Source organism: Aythya ferina (assembly GCF_964211825.1).
Source record: "Aythya ferina genome assembly, chromosome: 1".
NCBI classification, from domain to species: Eukaryota; Metazoa; Chordata; class Aves; order Anseriformes; family Anatidae; genus Aythya; species Aythya ferina.
Genome location: NC_140296.1, coordinates 81,497,335 through 81,519,275, shown reverse-complemented (window position 1 = coordinate 81,519,275; position 21,941 = coordinate 81,497,335). Strand labels below are relative to the sequence as shown.

At 42.9% G+C, this 21,941-nt stretch overlaps 1 protein-coding gene across 5 annotated transcripts in view; it reads left to right on the top strand.

The window, feature by feature from the left end:
- SH3KBP1 (SH3 domain containing kinase binding protein 1) overlaps positions 1-9,754 on the top strand; it is a 219,217-nt gene extending 209,463 nt beyond the window's left edge. For all 5 annotated transcript variants that reach the window (XM_084505543.1, XM_084505541.1, XM_084505542.1 and 2 more), the window contains 4 exons: positions 801-926; positions 3,973-4,244; positions 6,716-6,779; positions 8,709-9,754. In XM_084505543.1, coding sequence (XP_084361669.1) covers positions 801-926; positions 3,973-4,244; positions 6,716-6,779; positions 8,709-8,750 — 504 coding nt within the window. In that variant the 3' untranslated portion in view covers positions 8,751-9,754. The remainder of the gene's footprint in view (positions 1-800; positions 927-3,972; positions 4,245-6,715; positions 6,780-8,708) is intronic.
- Positions 9,755-21,941: the final 12,187 nt, after the last annotated feature.

Here is a 21,941-nt window from a genome sequence, read left to right as displayed (position 1 = left end):
GTGAGGCCAGAAAAATCCTTCCTAAAAATCTTTGGAATAAACTAGCTTGTGCTAAGTATCGAGGATTTTATAAGCATTTCCAAAAAGAGGGCTTTTTGGAAATTATTTCCCTTGATTTCTCTAGGCCACTTACTTACCAGATTTTGAGGACAGCAGACTGCTGTTGGCCTTCAGTAGGTCTCCTTGAGCCATCATACATTTCCTCTCACAAGCTCATATTTGTAAATATATGGGGGACTTAAATTTCTAGTAAGTACCTTGAGACACTTGGTTTCATAAACCATGCTTTGGAAACCATTGCTCTGTCTATGGGAGAAGGAACAAGGGGTGAAAGGAACCCTCCATCCCTGTTTGCACCTTTGCAAAGAGACCGTGCCTGTGGCAGCCCTGCAGTGCCAGCAGTGTGCACAGGCAGCAGCATGACTCCTCTGAATAGCAGCAAAGAAAGACCTGCACCAAGCAAAGTGGTGGCAGAACTGACACCCACCACATGGTGCTCAGTGTCCTAGCCAAGTAAGGTACAGCTCTGCTTGTGGACAGGAAGATGCTTTAATCTTATATAACGCAATATGAAGATGTAAATTACTGTTGAGCCCAACTCTTAAGTATTTCTCATTTCATCTAGCCTGGAAAACAAGAGTTAAAAAACTGGGGAGAGAGAGTGCTGATTTTAAGGGTTGTTACTTTGATAATAGTTTTTAAAAATCATATAAATTTTCTTCTTTTTCTGTTGAGTTCTTATACAATGAAAATATCTGCATTTTTTTCCTCTCATGGTATGTGTGTGTTTAACTACGTAGTCGTCCCTTTCAAGCCCGGATTTCTTTGACTCACCGAGTCCTGAAGACGAGAGGGAGGAACATGTTTCTGTTACACACAAAACTGTTGAAGTGTCAAGGAAATCAAGAACTGTTACAATATCACAAGTAAGTTATTTGGAATGCCTCTGTTTGACCTTGTTGCATGCATTTTAATTTTTGAAAACATTATTAAATAGTTATTTTTAACATTCAATTCAACAATTCACTTTGGTAACCAGTCCTTTAAAGAAGCTTAAAATTGTAAGCAGTACTATAGATTATTCTGGGTTTGAAATGCAAGTCTAAAGTGAATTGCACAGTTGAACTGCCTCCATAAACATAGCATGAAAAAAAAAAATCCTTCTAGAGTAAATGTATTTCACAGAATCAGAGAAGTTGGGAATTGCATTTTAGAAACAAAGGCCCCTTTTGCTGTTGTAAATTGAGTTTACATGAGATGAGTCTTTGAGCAGAGAAAATACAACTCTTTGAGCCCCTCCAATAGTATGTGAATTTGCAAGTATAATCACCTTTTATACTGTATAATCATATAGGCTTGTGCCATTCTTACTGTATATTGGTAGAAAGCTGTAAGGTAATGAAATACTACAGAAGGAGTATATAGATTAGGCTTTAGAGGTTGGACCTATATTTTAGTACATAAGAATATCTTGAATAATTTAAAATTACATTTTAATAGTATAACTAAAGTATTTGAAAGATGCCGTCATGCACTTCTGTGATCAGGTTCTGAAGATAATGTTTTGCTATATAGCTCCCTCTTCTGGGTGCACTTGGATTAATGCATACTCTTGGGCCAACATCCATAAATGATCTGCTGGCATGACAACCATGTAGATGTTGTTCCTGTACAACACAAAGACTGCTATCAGAAAGTAGCTGCTTGAGGCTCTAATACAGATGGCCAGTTAAGCTCTGGAATAATGTGTTCAGTGTGGAAGACTCCAGTTGTGCCTTGCTCACTTGCTGCAGGTTTGGACGTAGCCTCTCTTTTCAGTCCAAAGGGAACTTGCATCTGCTCATTTAAGGGTTGTTATCCGTGAAGGGTCTGATTACAGCTACACACTGCTCAGAGATGTATGCACATACATAAAATGTTAAAAGAAACACAATACATACACAATACATGAAACATTATTAAGGTCATGGAGTCCGTGTTATTCATCTCTCTTGTGATTTGAAATGTCATTTTTCTTTATATAGTCCCACTGTCTGTTCCACAGAACACATTTCTTTAAGCAGTGCCTGCCTGGGACAGGTTTGATACTCAGTCACACTCATGCAGTGGGGAAGACTGTTTTCTGCAGAACATGGTGGATCTTGCTCTTCCCTTCACACCCCATTTTCTCCTAATTCTCATCCAACTGCTAACTTTTCTCTCAGTTGCTTTGTCCAGTTAATACCCATGGCCTCAGTCCTCAAGTCTTCACTCACCACGTATCTCCATCTGTTTCCATAACATTTTTTTCTCAGTATCTTACTCTATTCACCGTTCAATTTCAGTATCTCTTTTCTAATGATAGAGTTAGATGGCTATGGTGGTTTCACCCAGCAGGGCAGCTGAACTCCACCACAACTGCTTTCTCACTCCCCCTCCTCAAAGAAAAAGGAGGAGAAAATGTGACAAAAAGGGCTCAGGGGTTGAGATAAGGACAGGGAGATCACTCAACAATTATCATCACAGGCAAAACAGACTCAGCATAGGCAGATTAATGTAATTTATTGCCTATTTCTAGCAGACTAGACAATGAGAATCTGAAAGCAAACTACAAACACCTTCCCCTCCATCCATGGGGCTCTTCATGGGCTGCAGCCTCCTCCAGGCCACATCCACCTGCTCCACTGGGGGCTCCTCCACAGGCTGCAGCGAGGAGATCTGCTCCATGTGGGACCCATGGGCTGCAGGAGGACAGCCTGCTCCACCAGGGGCCCCTCCACAGGCTGCAGGGGAACTGCTGCTGCCTGCCTGGAGCACCTCCTGCCCTCCTGCTGCACTCACCTGGGGGCTGCAGGGCTGGCCCTTGACTGACACGGGGCAGCTGCTGGACTCTTCTCACAGAGGCCACCCCTGCAGCCCCTCTGCTACCAAAACCTTGCCACATATACTCAATACAGGCAGTCTTGTGCTTTTTTCTTATTCTGGGCTAAATCAGATAGATCTTCCAATAGTTCTTGTTGGTGTTTTATAATGCACGCATTAGCATTACCAAATAACAACATGATAAATAAGTGGCACTTTACTTGCCATTGTGATACCTGCACTTGTACATTGTGCTGTGTATACAATGAAGTAACTGGTCCGATATGGTAGGTGTCTTCTATGCCTTGTCTGTTAAGTAGAGCACTGTGTTGCAATTCAAGAAATGTGGAATCCTTCTGAGCTAAGCCATAAATTTTCAGGATAGCTAGGTTAATGCTGCATTATTTTCTTAAGTTCCTGTAAGAATAAAGAGCCATTGGTAGTTATGAGGATTCACAGATGCTTCAGGTACCAGAGGACAGTACAGTGAAGTTATACAATTATTTTATTTCTTATTAATATATTGTCATTCTGAAGTCACGGGATTTTGTGTTAGTTTTTATATCATTTCACCAAGCAACTTTATGGAATAGTTAGCTATTTTTGTAATACTGAGGGCAACATTTAACACAATCTTCTAATTTTAAAACAATATCATATATTGAAGAATCCTTCAATGGTTAGTTGAAAATCATCAGTGTAATCCACAAAAAGTGCAACTTGTATTCTTGGCCACACAATTTTGTGCTCTGCAGGAGACTTCCATGGATGTAGGCATGTTCTTACAAACTGAGAGAAATCCTTACATTTCTGAGAGAAACAGTGGATATCTTCCTCGGTTCATTGCAGTGCTCAGACTGAGGTCTTGGAAATGCTTATTGCTGATCAGTTGTAGCTACTGGAAACTTCTGCTGAAACTGTCTGGAATTACAGGTCCCAGCTAAACCCCCTCTGATGTATAAGTACAAAGATAATTTGACTGATTGTTTTAGCTGTCATATTTGAAACTTTCTATGTCTGACTATGGACTTTCAACATTACTATTTAGCAGCAAAATATTTAATGTTTATTAGAGGTTTTGATTTCCATAAAGCATTCTCCAGGCATTAAATGTTGTTCTTTTTGTTACAGGTGTCTGATAATAAAACTTCCTTGCCTCCGAAACCAGGAGGTTTGGCTAGTGGCAGTAATGTACAACCATCTCTATCCCCTTCACCGTCACCTGGATTTCATTCAATTGCAATGGGAACAACAGGCCACAGGTCAAATTCCCCATCCCTGTTTGGTACTGAAGGAAAGCCAAAGACTGAACACTTGAGCCAAGGTCAGACTGCCCTGGAGGAGCTGAGAACACAAATTAAGGAGCTAAAAATCATCGTTGAAACGATGAAAGACCAGCAAAAGTAAGTACTGCAAATCACAGCTGTAATTGGGATACATCCATTAAGTGGGGCATCAGTTTCTTCTGGAGTTTGTCTTTGTATACATTACTGATTGCTTTTGTGTTTGTGAGTGGTTTCTGTCGATTTTCCTGACAGAGCACATTCAGAGGTGAGGTCAGTAAAAAAGACTGGCACTATCAATCCATGTGCTTTGTGACATAAGCAGGAGCTTATGGGCTGTTGGAAAAGTTAAGCTATACAAACTATAAGTGATGAATAATGTTATATTGTTTAATTTGCCAATAGCTACTTGGGAACTCACTCTAATCTTAATAAGGGGGGCATTTTTTCTAGTTGTAATATGAATTTAGTACAAGTGCCTAAAACTAGTAAATTGATTTAGAATCATGGAATCTTAGAATGGTTTAGGTTGGAAGGGACCTTAAATATCACCTGGTTCCAACCTCCCTGGCCTTGAGCACCTCCAGGGATGGGGCATCCACAGATTCTCTGGGCAGTCGGTGCCAGTGCCTCACCACCTTCTGAGTAAAGAATTTCTTCTGAATATCTAATCGAAACCTACCCTTTTTTAACTTAAAATCATTATTCCTTGTCCTATCACTCCACTTCCTGACAAAGAGTCCCTCCCCCAGCTTTTCTGTAGGTCCCCTTTAGGTACTGGCAGGCCACTGTAAGGTCTTCCTGGAGACTTCTCTTATCCAGGCTGAACAACCCCAACTCCCTCAGCCTGTCCCCACAGGAGAGGTACTCCAGCCCTCTGATCATCCTCGTGGCCTCCTCTGGACTCGTTCTAATACATCCATGTCCTTCTTGTGCTGGGGGCCCCAGAGCTGAAGGCAGGGCTCCAGGTGGGGTCTCGAGAGCAGAGCAGAGGGGGGGAATCACCTCCCTCACACTGTTGGCCATGCTGCTTTTGATGCAGCCCAGGATACAGTTGGCTTTCTGGGCTGCAAGCACACATTGCCAGTTCATGTCAAGTTTCTCATCAACCAACACCCCCAGGTCCTTCTCCTCAGGGCTGCTCTCTATCTTTTCTCCACCAGGCCTGTATTTGTGCTTGGGATTGCCCTGGCCCACATGCAGGACCTTGTACTTGGCCTTGTTGAACCTCATGAGGATTGCACAGGCCCACCTCTCAGACTGTCCAGATCCCTCTGGCTGGCATCCCTTCCCTCCAGTGTGTTGATTGTACCACACATCTTGGTGTCATCAGCAAACTTGCTGAGGGTGCACTCGATCCCGCTGTCCATGCTAGTGACAAAGATGTTAAACAGTGACGGTCCCAGCACTGACCCCTGAGGAACGCCACACTCATTACTGATCTCCACCTGGACACCGAGCCGTTGACAGCAGCTCTCTGTGTGCGACCATCCACCCAATTCCCTACCCACCGAGTGGTCCATCTGTCACATCCATGTCTTTCTAATTCAGAGGCAAGGATATCACGGGAGACAGTGTCAAACGCTTTGCTGTTGTTTGCTGGTGTGTTGCTGCTAGCTCATTTCCACAGGAAGCTTGTATTTCAGAAGCAGCAATGCATTTGTCATTAGGACATTTGAAGTTGGGTCTATGACCCTGCATCTTATTTCAGAGATGGCCATCCTTGTTTTTCTTTAAGCTGCTCGTTTTGTAGGGCTTTCACATAGTTTTTGTTAGTCCTGAGAGTATTTGATGTTTTGGAAGCAAATCCTTCACTGTCATTGTCTGTTGCCTGGAGCCCAGTCAGGAAAAGGAAAAGGCAAAGCAGATTGCAGAGACTGGGACAGAACAGGGGTGCGGGGGTAGTCTGGGAGAAGACCTTGCAGGAGGGCATGGTTCAAGCTACAAGTAGCCACTGAGCCCCATAGCTTCATCTCTTAGGCTGACTGCTGCTCCTCTGGCCTCCCCAGCCCATCTTGTGTGGGCTGCCCCCACCTGCTGGTCTCTGTCTCAAGGTGAGGGCACTTTGGGAATGTGGGAGGGTGTCTGCTCCTCATAGCGGCATTCTCCTTCCCTGCCAGGAAGGGAGACAGCAAATCCATACCTGGGAGTCACTAAGGTTCATAAATTAAGCTGAAGTTTACTTTGTGTTGTTGGCACAAGCGGCTTCTAACTGGCTAAAGCATACGATACGATGGGCAGAATTTGTCTTACAGCTCTTACAACCCACCAACAGCCAATCCATCTACATTTTGTGCAGAAAAAGGCAACTGGGTACAGTGTTCATACAGCTAGCCAAGAGCAAAGCCTGTGGATGCAGCGCTGTTGGGAGGAAATGTATTATTTGTATTAATTTGGGGCAGGGGGAGGGCAGGGGATGCCCTGTTATAGATAGTCTTACTTCTCTGTAGTACCTAGTACACAAGAATATACATACTTTAATTAGTTATTTGAGGAGAAAAAAGAAACAAAAAAACAAACATAACTAGTGAAATATGAAAAATACGTTTTTTTTTTGCATTCTAAGTTTTTATATTGCATTATTTTAACAGAAAAGAGATTAAGCAGTTGCTGTCTGAATTGGATGAAGAAAAAAAGATCCGTCTACGATTGCAGGTACTTAAATTACTTACAATGAAATATCATCAGGTTTGATTTAGCCTCAAGTATAGAACATAAAACTCTGATAAGATACTTAGATACTAGTGAATCAAAAACCCTTTAACATTTTTACTAGAACATTTCTAATACGGGGTACCTACTCCCTTCCTGGTGTTACCTGTTTGTGTCACACATATTGCAGTGCTGGATTCTTACCAAAATGCCTGATAATTATCTAAAAATCTATCAGCACAAGTGCACAAGTACCAAATGAAAGAACACCATATAGGATTCCAAGTGCGATATTTCTTTAGTCTCAGTTTTAGTTGTCTGATTATGTTACAGGAAAAAATGTATGTTTTTGGTTTTGGTTTTAATGACTTGCTCTCTTCCAGAGCTTTATATTTTGTATCAGGCTGGTCTTAGTGTTGCCATGCCTGAAATATTATTTCACACAGCAAGGTTTTTAAGTCCATTTTACAGACTGTACTCAGGTTGCCCTCACCAAAACATCCTAAACAATATGAAAGATGGTGTTAGGATTAGGAGCCAGTTCCTGCTATCACAGTTTGTGCGGTACCTTAGCTCCAGAAGTTGTCATGTTGATTTAGTCTTTGCCAGGCAGCATGCTGCCCTTCCTTCGTATGAGGATCAGTGCTGCACCTTTGACTTTGATCATTGACTCTGCAGCCTCAGTAACTGCTTTTCTGGGTTTGGGAGAGTGATGTACTTGATAACTGCTTTTGTATTGATTAAGTTTTATATTTTGATGGTATAGGTCAGCTGTACTTTCTCTCTGTACTAGGGATAGAAAATCGAACTGTAATTTCTCTGGGCTGCTCCTGCTCAGTGAAGGGTTTGGGCACATGACAGAGGGTGGCAGAACTGTGTAAAGGACTTTATGCACACCACCACATAGGCTATGGCTTCTTGCAGTTTGCAATTCAGCTAAAATTGGAATATATGCAGATAAAACTGATGAACATTTTAATAGCAGTCATTGATTTAGTCTAACAGGACAAACTATTCAGAGGTCTGTATTCCACCTCCAAGGACGGCTTTAAATCTTTACACAGAGCCCTACATTGATGGTTTTAAAAATATGATCTTTAGGCTGAATGCTTTTACTCCTGCTCAGATGTTCAGATGCTGATCGAGATGGAGTAATTAGCTTTAAATGAAGATCAACAACCACAACACCACCAAAGAAGTTCAGCAAACAAAAGTTGCATTAGTTGATCAGTGCTCTGACAGGCATAAAGCAGCACAGCTCCTGGAGCTGCTTTATGTATTAAATAAAGAAAAATGCAGTGATGATATGGCCCACTTGAGCACTGAGGGTGATGGGGAATATGTCTCACATCCCTGCCTCAGGGTTTGTGGTGGATGCTGGAAGGGCCGAGTGTGCAGCTGGGGGTGTTGGTAGCTGCAGCCACCTGCTTCTGCCATACCACTGTACATCCATCAGAGACCTTGGGTGCTTGGGCATGGGCTCAATGGATGTAGAGGGCCACCATCCCCACAGCAAGAGCCATCCCTGCAGGAGGGAGAGGGCAGGTTTTGCTCCTCAGCTCAAAGTGGCTCTGTTTACTTGTGCCAGGGGTAAGTGCAGCTGCTGGTGCATGGGCACAGCGCTCGTTTGGCGAGTAATTCCTGGCAGCGAGCTGCACAGGCTGTGAAAGCTGTAACTGAGAGTTTGAAAGGTCTTACAGCACATTCACACATATATATATGAATATATTCCTCTGAGGGGAGGGAGCCATCACTGGTCACCCTGTGCAACATAGAAGGTCACCTCAATTTGCGAAATCTTTGGAAATAAGAGTGGTATAAAGCCTGTACTCAACGCCTGTGGGAAAGATGGAATATGTGCTTTTCTAGCAGCATCACCTGTGTGTCTTAAAGCATCTAATTTCATCAGAAATACTTTTTTTTTCCTTTCAGATGGAGGTTAATGACATAAAGAAAGCTCTTCAATCAAAGTGAATACTTGATGGATGGAATGTTGCATTATTCTACATGACTGAGACTCAAATGTATGCCCCAGCCAAAATAACTTTGTGCCAAATGATTTAAGAATTGCCTCAACATCCCTTTATTGAAGGATTAGCACAACCGTTTTAAATAGCACAACAAAAATACCAACAGTGAGGAAAAAATCTCCACACGAAGTGGTGCTGTGTGGCACTAGTTGTGACTGAAATTGATCTTCTTGTGCTAAAGGCTCTCTACTTCAAGATCATAGGTGAAATGAAAACTCAGGCAGTTTAGTCCATAGTGGTACTATTTTGATGATATTTTTCCATAAATAAAGTGTATTTCAGATTATCTGTTTACAAGCTTTATGATTTTGATTTTTGGTTTTTAATTGTCTTTTGTCACAGATTTTAAAATGTTTGTACTGCATATAGCCAGGAATGAATGTTAACGTTGGGGCTGGAGGGATTATTTTTGCTTCGAGATAGAACAGCCTACTTCTTGTTACGGTCTTAAGTTCTGTTAAATATGCAATTTCATGTCCCCCGACCCCCCCCTACAATCAACCTGACGTTGTGTACAGTAACGTGTTTAGGAGAAGAACACCAACGAAACGAAAATCTGGTCTTTGCAATGATTTGTGCCTTTCTTTGCCACACTCCGACTGGAGCTGGTTGCAAGCCGGGTCTCCGTCACGTAGCTCCCCCGACTCCTGTCACCGGTGTCCGGCAGATGTCCCGCTCCTCGTCTGCAGCTGCTCCCTACGGCCAGGCTCGTGCGGGGCGGCGGGACAGAGCGGCGCGGTTGAGAGCAGCTTTGTCATTATCAGCTGTGGCTTTTTAGCTTTCCCGTTTTTGATAGGCATCTCCTTCGGTTTTGAATGTTCATCTCGCTTGGTTTTCCGTAGACTGATTTCAGCGCCCGCCTCCGTCCCCGATTTTGCACAGAGTGAACAGAATATGCATTATTAAAGCAAAAATAAATAAAAGTAAACTATAAAACATGAATAAAAAGTTGTATTATTTACTGCACAAGGTTTCCTATCGTGTGACATTGTTTCATTTGCTGTTTACGTGCCATTGTCTGCTACATTATGTTGTATAAGTGCCATTGTCTGCTACATTATGTTGTATAAGCCTTCTGCCATTGAGTTATATACAGCGAGACACTTTATAGCCCTGTTTTGCAGCAGGGCTTTCTCTTCCTCGTTTTATTGAACCTGGTGCTTGCTTTGTTTCCTCCAGTTTCTATTTTCATCCTTTCAGAACAACTTCTTCGTTTTTCCTGTTAGTGGTTTCGCGTGTTCCTCACTAGCGGCGGAGTATCTCATGCCTTGTCAACAATCTCTGCTGAGTTTTTGCAAAGCATTTAAATAATGGATATTTTTGCACAGCATAGAGCGAGCGGCTGAGTGATATTGTTGATACTTCAGAGTGTCAAAAACTACAACAAAACACACAAAGGATTTGTTCGTCATCTCAGCGAATACTGGAATCGGCTCCACCCGGGATGTCCTGTATCACCGCTCACCATCCTGCCTGCCAGCAACTGGATGAGACACAGCCTCGGCTGGCCGGTCACGTTCACACGTGGCCAGCAGAGTTCCCGTAACCTTCTTGACATGCACAGATGTGTGAAATGCACACTCCACTGTACCCCAGGTCTTGCTTTATGGATCTCAAACGGCAATACTGAACCCCACCATTGGGATAATTTCCTCAACAATCGCATGCGATTCTCTTGTAACTGCGGTGTCTGAGACTGAAAGATCTGATGATGAAACTTGAGGATGTTTCAAGCGGTCCCAATATATTGCTCCGTGTTCTTAAACAGAAACACTAATAAAATATTTTATCACTGAAATGCTCTTATTTAACAATCCTAAATAACTACATGAAGATATTTTTTATACAAAGAATGATAGTCCCATCACAGCTTTCCAGCAATAAAGGTTTCTAGATTATTTCCATATCTTTTGTGAGGTTGGTGGCAGAGAGAAGAGGAGGAAATAAGGATAACAAATAAGAATTCTCTTTGGGTTTGTAATGTTGTATTTGCAATGTGTATCCATAAATAAATACTTCTGGCTTCCTAGCTGCATCCCTGGAAGAAAGTCAACTATTGTATCTGTGGTAAATAAAGTATTAATTCCTGAGCTGTACTTCAGAAATATAAGGGGCATCTCAGAAATGCGCTTTTTTTTTTTTTTTTTTTTTTTTTCAAATGAAAATCTGAATTTGGCATGGAGTTTCTTGATAGCAGAACACATGATTTTTTTTTTCCCTCCTGTTGATGATAACTTGAGATGATAACTTGTCATTTTATAAATGCAAATTAAAAGTCCAACCTATCAAGCTCTGTAAATGAAGATTAAATAAGATTTTGTGAAAATGCTCTGTTTTGAAAGTTTATTATTCTGGGAGAAGAGCGTTCACAGAAACACAAGTTTTTCTTCTTGCTGCATTTCATTATAATAATAGAAGGTATTTTACATAGCATGTGGATTATTCCCTTTTTAAAGAGGCTCAATTATGCATTGAACCTGTGGTTAAGAACTGCTGCTTTTAAAAATGTTTGGTTTTATATTTAAAGAAAAACAGAAAATGCTGGTGAGCTAACAAGTGCTTTTGATGTGAAAATGATTAAACATTGCTGTTTGAAGAATTGTGTAAAATGATTTTTTGTTAATAGCACACAGTGGTCTTGCAGCAGACTTTGGTTTACATGTAGAAATCCATGTAGCTCTGAAACATCAGGGCCATGCATTTGCATGATGATATTTCAATTCTTGATTTGGAAATTTGTAAGATTATTAAGAAAAGAGTATTATATTCTTCTTGTAATGTTTTTTCAACCCTAAAAGGAATCAACATTGCTTAATGTGGGATCATAGCACTTAGTGCTTGGTTTTCCACGGGAATGTGACGGTAGACATTCAAGATGTTCTTTAACTTTTATTAATTATATTTCATCTTCTGTTTGTGTTTTGCTTATTAACAATCCATTCATAAATGAGCAAAAAGGTTAGGCAAACAGGTCAAAGGATTAAATATAATTACAGGCAACGTGCTCTTGGTTTTATGTATATGATAGCCAGCTGCCCAGTACAATTTCTGAGCCTCTTTATGTCTGGTACAGCCTGGGACAACCAGGACTGACATTTTCACATGTGCCCTCACCGTCCTTCCCCCTGCTCACCCTCGGCCCCAGGCCTGGCACAAAAATACATTTGCCTGCGGCGGGGCTTGCCTGGTGTGAAAATGTCTCGTATTCCTGCGAAATCCTCGGCTGTGTCGCGTTGCAGTCATTGCTGTGCTGACAGCTCTCGCCACGTTAGCCTTGGTTAGGGGTGTAAGAGGCAGAGGGGAGGATGGTTTCAATTGCTCTGCCACTTCTGGGCCATGCAGGGGTGGCTGCGGTGCTCAGCTCTCCTTCGGCAAGCAGAGGGAGCATCCTCCCAGCGCTGGATTCAGCCCGGAGGGGTCCTGACATGAAAAAGAGCAAGCAGGGGTGGATCTGAACCCCTTATACCACACACTGGGTGCTTGTCTCCATGGTTATTACCCTTGAGCCAGAAATCAGATTTCGCTTGGCACCTTTGGCCTCAGCTGATTTTTTGAGCTGGCCTAGGAATTAGCAGCTAATTGCATATGCCCCAGCCCATTCATCCCGCTTCCTGCAGCTGCTTCCCTCTCTCTGCCCTCCATTTTGGAGACCAGCCAGCTTCCTTAGGTAGCAGGCCCTGATGGTATGCCGGGATGCCAGCGCTTCCCAGCCTGCAGCAGAGCGGGTGAGGAAACAAAAGGCACTCTGCTAACTTTCCCCAGGCGCTGTGTGTGTGTGGCTGGGGGCTGGACAGGCCCATGGGGGGCAGGCCCCAGATCCTGGCCTCCTTCCCCTCCACAGCCTGCAAGATAGAAAGTCCGACTCAGGTAATGAAGGTTATCGGACCCACACAACACACTGCTGGTTGGTTTTAGCTGTGTTAAAAGGATTTCCAGCCCCACGCGGGCACAAACTTTAGCATGTAGCTAGCATAAGCTGCTGGGAGCCAGAGGAACAGATGCTTGAGGGACTTGCTTGGTGCCATGGAAATAGGTAAACTAACAAAATGTCTTAGTGCTGTTGAGCACGTAAAAGAAAGCATTAGAAATTTAATCCTAATTCTAAATGTGTCACTACTGTAGGATGCAAATTTTAAGATGTAAATTCATTTGTTGAAACTGCTACCTCACAAACTGAGGCGCTATCTCAGTGGATTTTAGGAAGTTAACTCTAGTTGCAGACAAATCCCCAGAACCAAATCCTTTGCCATGAGAAGAACTGCTCCAACACGTTGTAAAAACCTGGAGAGGCAGGACTTTGCCTCTCTGTCAGACCCTCAGATAAGGTAAGTGTGTTCAGAGCTCTCTTATCTTCCTTTATTTGTAGGAGAGCAGCTGGGGAAGGTAGCTGATAGTCACAGGAAAATATAATTGGCTTTTATCAATGTGATCTTAGACGTTGTACTAGGCTATGTCAGAGGGGAAAACTTGAAAATTACTGCAGCGACAAAGCAAATGAGATAACAACGACCAAATTTCACAACCATTTTTGAATATCAGAACATTAAAGAAGTGTCCGCCTTCAAAACTTTTCCTGGTAATGCCCCCTCATTCACTGCGCCCAGACCCTGCATTTCCATTTGCCTCAGTACAAGCCGGTCTCTGCCTGCTTCATCCCCGAGAGGGAAAGGCGAATGTGCCCACATGGAAGGACCCATCAGACTGCTCTTCGTCTCCTCAGATCACACAGCATGGGAACAAAGCTTGGGATTTTGGCACAGCACTCCTTGGGCTCTTCTTAGAGGAAGTACAAATGAGGCTGGGCAGCCATCCCTGCTGCAGGACGATCCATCGCTTGGGTTTACCCCTTCTGGGGATGCTTCTCTGTGTGAAGGGCACAGTGACAGCAGCGAAGTGCAGGAGAGAGCACTGTTCACACAGTCTCTACCATGCTCTTCCTCCCACCACAAAGCACCCAAAAGCAGAGCAACAGGTGAGAAAGGATAAGTAGCAAAGTACGTGCACCTGCATGGAAAGTGCTGCCGCTGGCTAATATGGCTACTCGGGATTGAAAGAGCCAAATTTACCGAGCCCTGCTGGAAGCACAGATGCAGCCATTTAGCAAATAAAAGAACAAGGCACAGGAAACATGACATACATTTTGAGACCCCAGCAAAAACAGTGTTGGCTGGAGACAGCCAGTTCATTAATGGATGGCAAATCTCTCACCGGGGGTTCAGGATGTTTGTGCTGTGATTATGCGGCCAGGCTTGGTGCATGTCGCTGAGCTCAGGGGAATGGAAAATTTCTCATGCTCTGACACGAAGCACCTGTTTACCTCAGAAAAGCAGCTCAGTAACCTGTGGTCGGGGAGCTCTGGCAAGAGGATGTCACACTACTGCAGTGGCTAAGAGCTTTGATATTGGACTTCAATATTAAGCTTCAATATTAATCTGGATACTTTAAAGTCAACAGTGTTGATTCAGACTAAGTGCTGACCCACGGCTCCCAAACGTCACCAGCGCAGCAGGTACCTGTCACCAATGCCCCAGCTGGAGCAGAGCTTTTCCAGCTGGGTGCAAGTCTGGGGCAAGCCCATATTCTCCCACTGACATTATCGCTCTGCTCACTCAGGCCCCATGCTTCCTCAGCCTATTTCCACCTAAATATAAAGGGCAGCAATCTCAGCCTAAAAAACCTCCTGTTGGCTTGAATCTGATGCCTTCCTTGTTCAGAAACACGTGTCCCAGCACTCCTGAGATGCACAGGAGGGGAGCTGCCCACTGGAGGCTGAGTCCTACCACCTGAGCCCACCTGAAGGTGCTGTGCTGGTGCAGCAGCTCTGGTAAGAGCAGAGCCTTCTGCAGGCTCTGGCTGGTGTCTCCTTGCAGGCAGGACTGGCTGTTGCTGTGCCTCTGTTGAGCAGAAAATGAATGGGATGCTCCACAAGTTGGTTTTGTGCTGCAGTGGTGTGTGCGTGCTGTATGGAAACCTGTGGCCTGTCTCATGTGGAGGGGCTAAGAAAGGGTATCTGAAGTTTGTCCTGCAAACATGTTCATGCCAGGGTGAAAACCTTATATTTTGCTTTGTTGTTGTGTGAATAACTAGGAACACTATAGAGCAATACTGAAATCATTCAGTTTTCCAAATGGACTTAAACTTTGAGAGAAAACAATGCAGTTGGGTGACAAAAAATATTACCTTGTACCCCTGCTTCTGGAAATCTTACTGCTGAAACAAGCTAAACACTCATTTCTTCAAAATATCAGCCATTATTTTGCATTTCCCAAATGAGAAAAGAGGTAGATCATTCTATTACCAAAGCTTTAGCAAAACGTGGATCTGTCCCTGTGAAAAGGTCAGGAATGTTCTGTGCTTCTTGGGTGTCTTGAATCTGAACAGGAAGCGAGTTATTATTTAACTTGGTGTTGTGACCCTTTCCACTGCAGAGTGCAGGAAGAAACTCTCTGCTGCTTTGATAGAAATGTGCTTCGACACAGTGATAGGCTGAAGGTCTCACTCTTACAGCACAGTAAAACTTTCCCGGGACGATTCCTATCACGCTGGCAGATAGAGGTCTGAAAAAGGAGTGCATTTGAGTGGCAGTGGGTCTGGCCATGAAGTTTTCTAACTGTACAGGATTGACGTGCTGCTTAGCAGTGGCTTTAACAGCCTCGAGCATGTGACACTCTTCTGGCAAAGAATAAGTGTAATGCAAGTTGACAAAGCAGAGAGGACAAAGTGTTTGGCATCACAAATTGTTTTGCTGTGTAACCAGGAGCAGTTGTAGACCGGTGCCCAGTAAGTCATGTGCACGTTCAGGTCTCATCATTAAAAGCACGGAGAACTGCACACAGCCAAGCCCCAGTACTAAAACCAGACCCAATGCTAATAAGCTCACACTCACAAGCAAAGTCATCGTGTAAGCAGAGAAAATAGTGGCCAGAGCTTTTGAGAAATACTAAGGTTGCTTTCTCTCTCAGTAGGTGCCTTAGCTGTGCTCCCAGCTGCTATTGCCTGCTGCTCCCAAGACTTTTCACACTGCAAGTTCATGAAGATGAGTTATTTATTGACTAAAAAATACCCCGTTTTAAACATTGCTAGACTCCTTCTTCATATATCAGCTAATAAATGTTGCAAATGTGGATGCAATTTAAAGATTTTTATTGCATCTGTACTAAATTTACTCATCCGCCTAAACATAAGAAGTTTTCATTAGTACCTATTGCAAAAGTGAGTATCAACATAACAAATGATGTATTTTTATTTTTTTTTGTCACTTCAGAGCAATTCTTGCCTCTTCAGTATTCCTTTATTCCTTTACATTTTGCAGTCCCACCTGGTAATCACCTATTGTGATTATGGATCTTTAAAATGTTTTCAGGTAGCACTGAGAGCTTTCCTTTGGCTAAGCTTGCAAGTCTTATTTGTCCTCATGTATATGGCATCCAGAGAAATGTAAAAATAGCTTAAACGTGAATAAAAATGAGCCACATATTGTAGATGTCTTCACTGTGTGCATAAACACATTCCCTGCCACAGTCACAATTTTGCTGGGCTTTTGTTAATTAGTAGACAGAACAGGGCTGTTTAGCTGGAATAAAAGCGAGTGCTCTGGTGGCTTTTGTTGAGGATATTTCTTCAGTGAGAAATAACTGGAGAGAAGCTAAAAGTGAGAATCTCGTCTTAAACCTGTCCATAAGAACAACTGTGAAGAAAACACTGAGGCACCACGATACATGACAAAGTAGGAATAATTTGATCAAGCTGAAGACAGGAAAAATAATCAGACCAAATAAGAAAGCGCAATCATCTGTGAGTGCAAACATTTTAATCCAGGCCTCTTGAAGGTGGTTACATTTCCCTGGGGAATAAGAAGTACATGTATACTTCTCACCCCTAGGGTCTGCTGGGTTGGAGAGAGACCTAACACGAGGAGCAACCTGTTAGGTTTAGGATTGCGAAAGAGAAAATATTTGTTATGTCAAAAGGCTGCCTGAGTGAAGAAAACTAGGGCTGATGTTGTGTTAATATTTATTACCGGAACCGTGGACATGGGGCTGGTTTGTTTTTCTCCCATCTGAAGCACAAACAAGAAGTTATGAGAAACTTGTTGAAAACTGCTGATAAGTGGCTTTCTCTCTGACTAACTGATCACAGACTGTGGTTTGGAGAAACTCGGTTAACCTCTGGCTCTCAGCTGGCCATTTGCTCCTCACTTTCTGAACTGACTGGGGAAGGTTGGGGACCTGGTACTTCAACCAAAACAAAGCTTTTACCAGACTTTATAATGTGCCAGAGAGAAATAATGTAAATAACCATTAGCCATATAGAAAGCGTGAGCTTTCTGCTCTGATGGAGATTCAGGAAAGGCATCTTTTTATTTTGTTTTGGTTTTTATCCTCTCCTATTGTATTTACTGGATTTTTATTTTATTTCAAATGCACACAGTCGTCTATAAGCAAAAATCTGGCTTCATGGCTGCTGTTGAGAAGACCTGCACCATTTCCAAAATGGCAAGTGTCCACTGCTAGTCTGCACTCCTTAATCATTCAACCTCTCAAAGACTTGCCCTAACACTAGTTAAGTTAGAAGTAAATCAAGTTAGTTAAGTTAAACAATAACTTCTTATTAGAGTGCCTGATGTGCTGAAAACAATAGGAAATGAAGAGCACGGAATCAAAGTGAATTTTGAAATGGATTACATCTTGCTCTGTATTGTGTGCACAAAGCGTATGTATACATTTAATATTTTTTAAGATGGGTGGAGAGGAAAGAAGAGAAGGCCACCCTTTGTCTGACTTTGTATTGCATACAAGATGTCACTGTTCTTTGTTTGCAAGGGGCAGTGATGAGCAGATGCTGGGTGCCATATGCTACCCCATGCAAAAGTGCAGATCTGAGGAGAAAGCCATGCTTCTGAACCAGCACTTGTTTTCTTTGCCCTCTTTCTCTGTCAGCAGGCCAAATGAACATGTGCTGTCTCATGCCCTCCAGTGAAAGAAAAGCAAAAGAAATCCCCGAGATCTCCGGATCTGGTTCCAACACTGATTCAGTGGCTGTGAGGGGGTTTGACTTCATGCCATCCTTGGAAAGCAGATGTGCCTGCAAGTTGGTATTTAAAGTTTGTAGCATTTGTAGGCCTTTTCATTAAGTTTCCCCTTGAGGCTCATCCAAGTGGTTTAGCTGTCATTGTGCAGACACAGTATTTTGAATCTAACAAAACCACGCTTTGCTAGACTTCTTAGAGAGAATCCGCAGCATTTTATTTAAACCCTGGCAAAGCTTCTAAAGACCTTAAAGAAGAAAACCCCTCTTATCTGAATCCATACTTAAAAATAAAATCTTATGTTCCTGTTCGGTAAAAACATACTGACTTTTTTCCTCCTTATCCACATAAAAGCAGCATCTGTATGGTTACTTGCATACCTGTTCACTGGATTTGATAGATACAAAGCTCTGCTTGAGAAAATTATGGCATTGTCATTACATTACTTTATCAGAGCAGGTGTTGACTTGAGGTTTGCTGGATTTTGTTAGGATGGGTTCTATGCAAAGACAAAATGTCGTGGAAAGGTGTGTGAAAGCTGAGTGTTTGCATCTGGCCCTCAGCTTTGAATAGGCAACCCTGGAGGCAGAGGCTCTTTTCACAACCTCTTTGCTGGACCACATTTCCAAAAGAGGAAAAAGTATAGCATGAGTTACCTTCATTCCTCTATATTTAAATTCTTACTTGCACAGAAATGTTACAGCCCCCCCAGAAATCTGAGTCTCCTATTTGTTCTCTCTCAGATGACTTGCAAGACCTGAAGATACTGTTATTTGGTGGAAATGTCAGGCCCATCTGACAGACTCAGTTGCAGTATACAAAATGAATCTTCTTCCTTTAAAAATAACCCTTGCTTCTAGCTTTAAATGAACTCAACAAATGGCACCAGTTTAAACCACTGAAAATGGATTTTCAGAATGTGGCAGCTTGTTAGGAAAAAATGCCAGAGGGATAGTGAGGATCCTATTTGGAAGAAGAGTGAATATAATCAAGAAAGGAGAAATATACTTGTTTTAAAATCCATGAAGGGAGACTGTCTCTGTTCCAAGACAAAGAGACAGACCTCTCAGCAACCAATTTAAAATGGTACCAAGTGTTAAAGACTGTGAAATGAAACCCAAAGACACATCTTACCTCTACAACATACAAGGTTTTGGTAATCTCTAGAAGGCAGGAAAGGCTTATTTATTATGTCTCAGGGGCATCCCGCTAAGCAATTCCAGCCCCCGTATTTGTTCTAAATTAACACTTCAACAATTTTCAAGATGAGAGAAAGCACCACACCATGCCTCCCTTGTTCTGAACCCATTAAGCTGCAATTTGTTTTTGCATGTTAGCTGTTGAAAGCCTAAGAACATTCTTGAGTAAGATAAATGCTTTCCTTTGTAAATAATCCCTTAACTTTCACAATATTACATTTTTCATTTCAGTACCGGCTCTTCAGCCAGACTTTCTTATAGTGAAAAAAAAACAAAAAACACAAAGTAGGATTTGTACTGGGGAGGATCCTTTGTGTGTGTGCTCCTGCTATTTGTCAGTTGAAGGCTTCCATGTGCACATTGAGTTTCTTCTAAATGTAGATTTATATTTTTCTCCTAATTGTTTCCTTGCTGGAACAAGGCTAATAGAATTAGAGTTGTCATATAAAAAGGCTTATTCAGGCCTAGAGAGGAAAACTACCAGCAAAGAGAGGGATCTCTAGGGGTCAAAGTATGTAATTCCCCCAAAATTTCATGTATTAGTGTGTTTGTTAAAAAAAACAACACGGGCACCCCCAACCTGTGGACTAAATTGAACAGTTTACTTGCTCCAAACTCTCCAAAATCAGAAACAAGTTTGCCTCTTAAATGGTTTCTCCACATTCTCCCTAAAACCCTTACGAGCCCCTATGTGCAGCGCTATGTTATCCTCGTGTCGCAGAGTCTACACCTAACTGAAAGGAAGGTGTGAGGAGCTGGGGATCGGCCTCTTCCCACAGGTAATTAGTGATAGGACTGGAGGGAATGGCCTCAAGTTGTGCTAGGGGAGGTTCAGCTTGGAAATGAGGAGACATTTCTTCTCAGAAAGAGCAGTCAGGCATTGGGTAGGCTGCACCACAGTGTTCAATCATAAATAAAGCCATAGATTTCATATGTGAACTAAGAAGTCATTTAGTCACCTTGGGAGAATTCAGTCCAAGGCCTACCTAAAGTTAAGCCATCAGAAGAATAGCTGAATTCTAGCCAGTGATGCAGACAAACTGCTTTTCAACACTACCTTAGTATGTGGGTGTCTAAAGTGAATAGGTATGTTTGTCCTTGATGTGTATTATTTCTGCTTAGAGGGAAGGGAAGTAATTAAAGCAGAGCTTATGGAATAGAGGACAGGAGAAATGAAAAAGTCTGCTCTGTGGGCTTGTGTGGCTGCATTTACATTAATGTTTCAGGTTGGATTAAGAGAGGTCTTTTAAAAAGTGATTCTCCATGCTGTCCTCGCAGACTCCACTTTGGTTCATATCACAGAGCAGTTGCAGCTGCAGTCCACAAGCTCTGGTCCTTACAGATGAATGAAAGATGCGTTTTAAGATTACATCAGTTTTTCTCCAGCCACTAGTGGGCATGGGACCTGTGGGACTTGACCTCGTCCTCCAAAATGCAAGTTGTGTGAACAATGGATCATCTGCACGAACTTTTTCACTCTGTAGATACATTCCTATTATGTCACAGGTTGTCAGAATGTACAGAGCCTGTGTGACCCTGAGTCACAAAGTTGGCCCTAGCCTTATTTAGCAAGGAATGTGCTATCCTTGTTACCATTTTTGGAGGCAAGAGTATTTTGTACTTCCGGAGATCAAATTCTCGAAGACTTCTTGAACTAATTCTTCAAAATAAGTCTTTAAGACTGGCAATACATGCCTTCATGTTCACGTATCTTATAAAATAACAGTAAAACGTTAGAAGACATCTTCCTGTACTTAAGACAGAGCTTTAAAGCATGTTAATCAATTCATGTGTTTTGCAGTGACTCTTCAGCAATAATAAATTTTGATCATGATGGAAATAAAATAATGTCAGTATGGCAGGCTGGAGAAATGAGCTGACAGGTACATTGTGCTGTTCTACAAAAGCAAGTGCTGAGACCTGCACCTGGAGAGGAGAAATCTCGTGTACTAGTAGGTGCTGGAAGCCAGATGGCTGGAAGTGATGTTTGCAGAAAAGGCACTGGGGATCCTGGTAGACACCGTCCCTGGGGGTGTTCAAGGAAAGGTTGGATGTGGTGCTTAGGGACATGGTTCAGTGGGTGACATTGGTGGTAGGGGGATGGTTAGACCAGATGATCGTGGAGGTCTTTTCCAACCTGAATGATTCTGTGATTCTGTGTTACACTGATGAGAGGCTACAGCCTGAGCTGAAAAACGTCACGTGGAGCATGTGAAACAAGATAGATAAGGCTGAAGTTTGCACGGTCCTGCAGTTTTGCCACCTAACCTAACCCATAACAGTGGCCTAAAAGCAAGCTGGAGAGGGACTCTGTCAGGGAGTGTAGTGATGGAACGAGGAATAATGGCTTTGAACAAATGGAGGGGATATTTTGATTAGATGTGATGTCAGGAAGAAATTCTTCACTCAGAGCACAAAGTGCACATGGGAATTAGGACTGAAGATGCACCTTGCTTCTGTTCTTTTCCATAAAGTAATTTTAATTACCTAAAAACCAGTGTTAACAATAAACCCAGGGCACAGGATGGGAGGTGGAGGGCATTCCCTGTGACCGAGGAGCAGCTTTCTCTCTGGCAAGCCAAATGGCCCAGGGAAACCAGCCCCAGAAATGGGGCCCTCAGCCCCCCAACCCTCCTCCTTCTTCCACATGAGGGAATCTTCCAGGCCACCCTCAACACAGCCGCCTTTGGCCACACATGGGCCACACACATCACAGTGGCCACCACTGCTGTGTCTTTGCTGCAGGCCCTAAAAAACAGGACCCTTGCAGGTGGCCCACCACTCGCTGAGCTTCTAGGCCCTCTGACGGCCACCTTGTGTGGCAGGAAGGAGAGCCAAAGCAGCAAGGCGAGCGGCAGGCCCCCTCGGTGTGAGGACAGCGATGCAGTCTGAGGAAGCACCGAGAAGG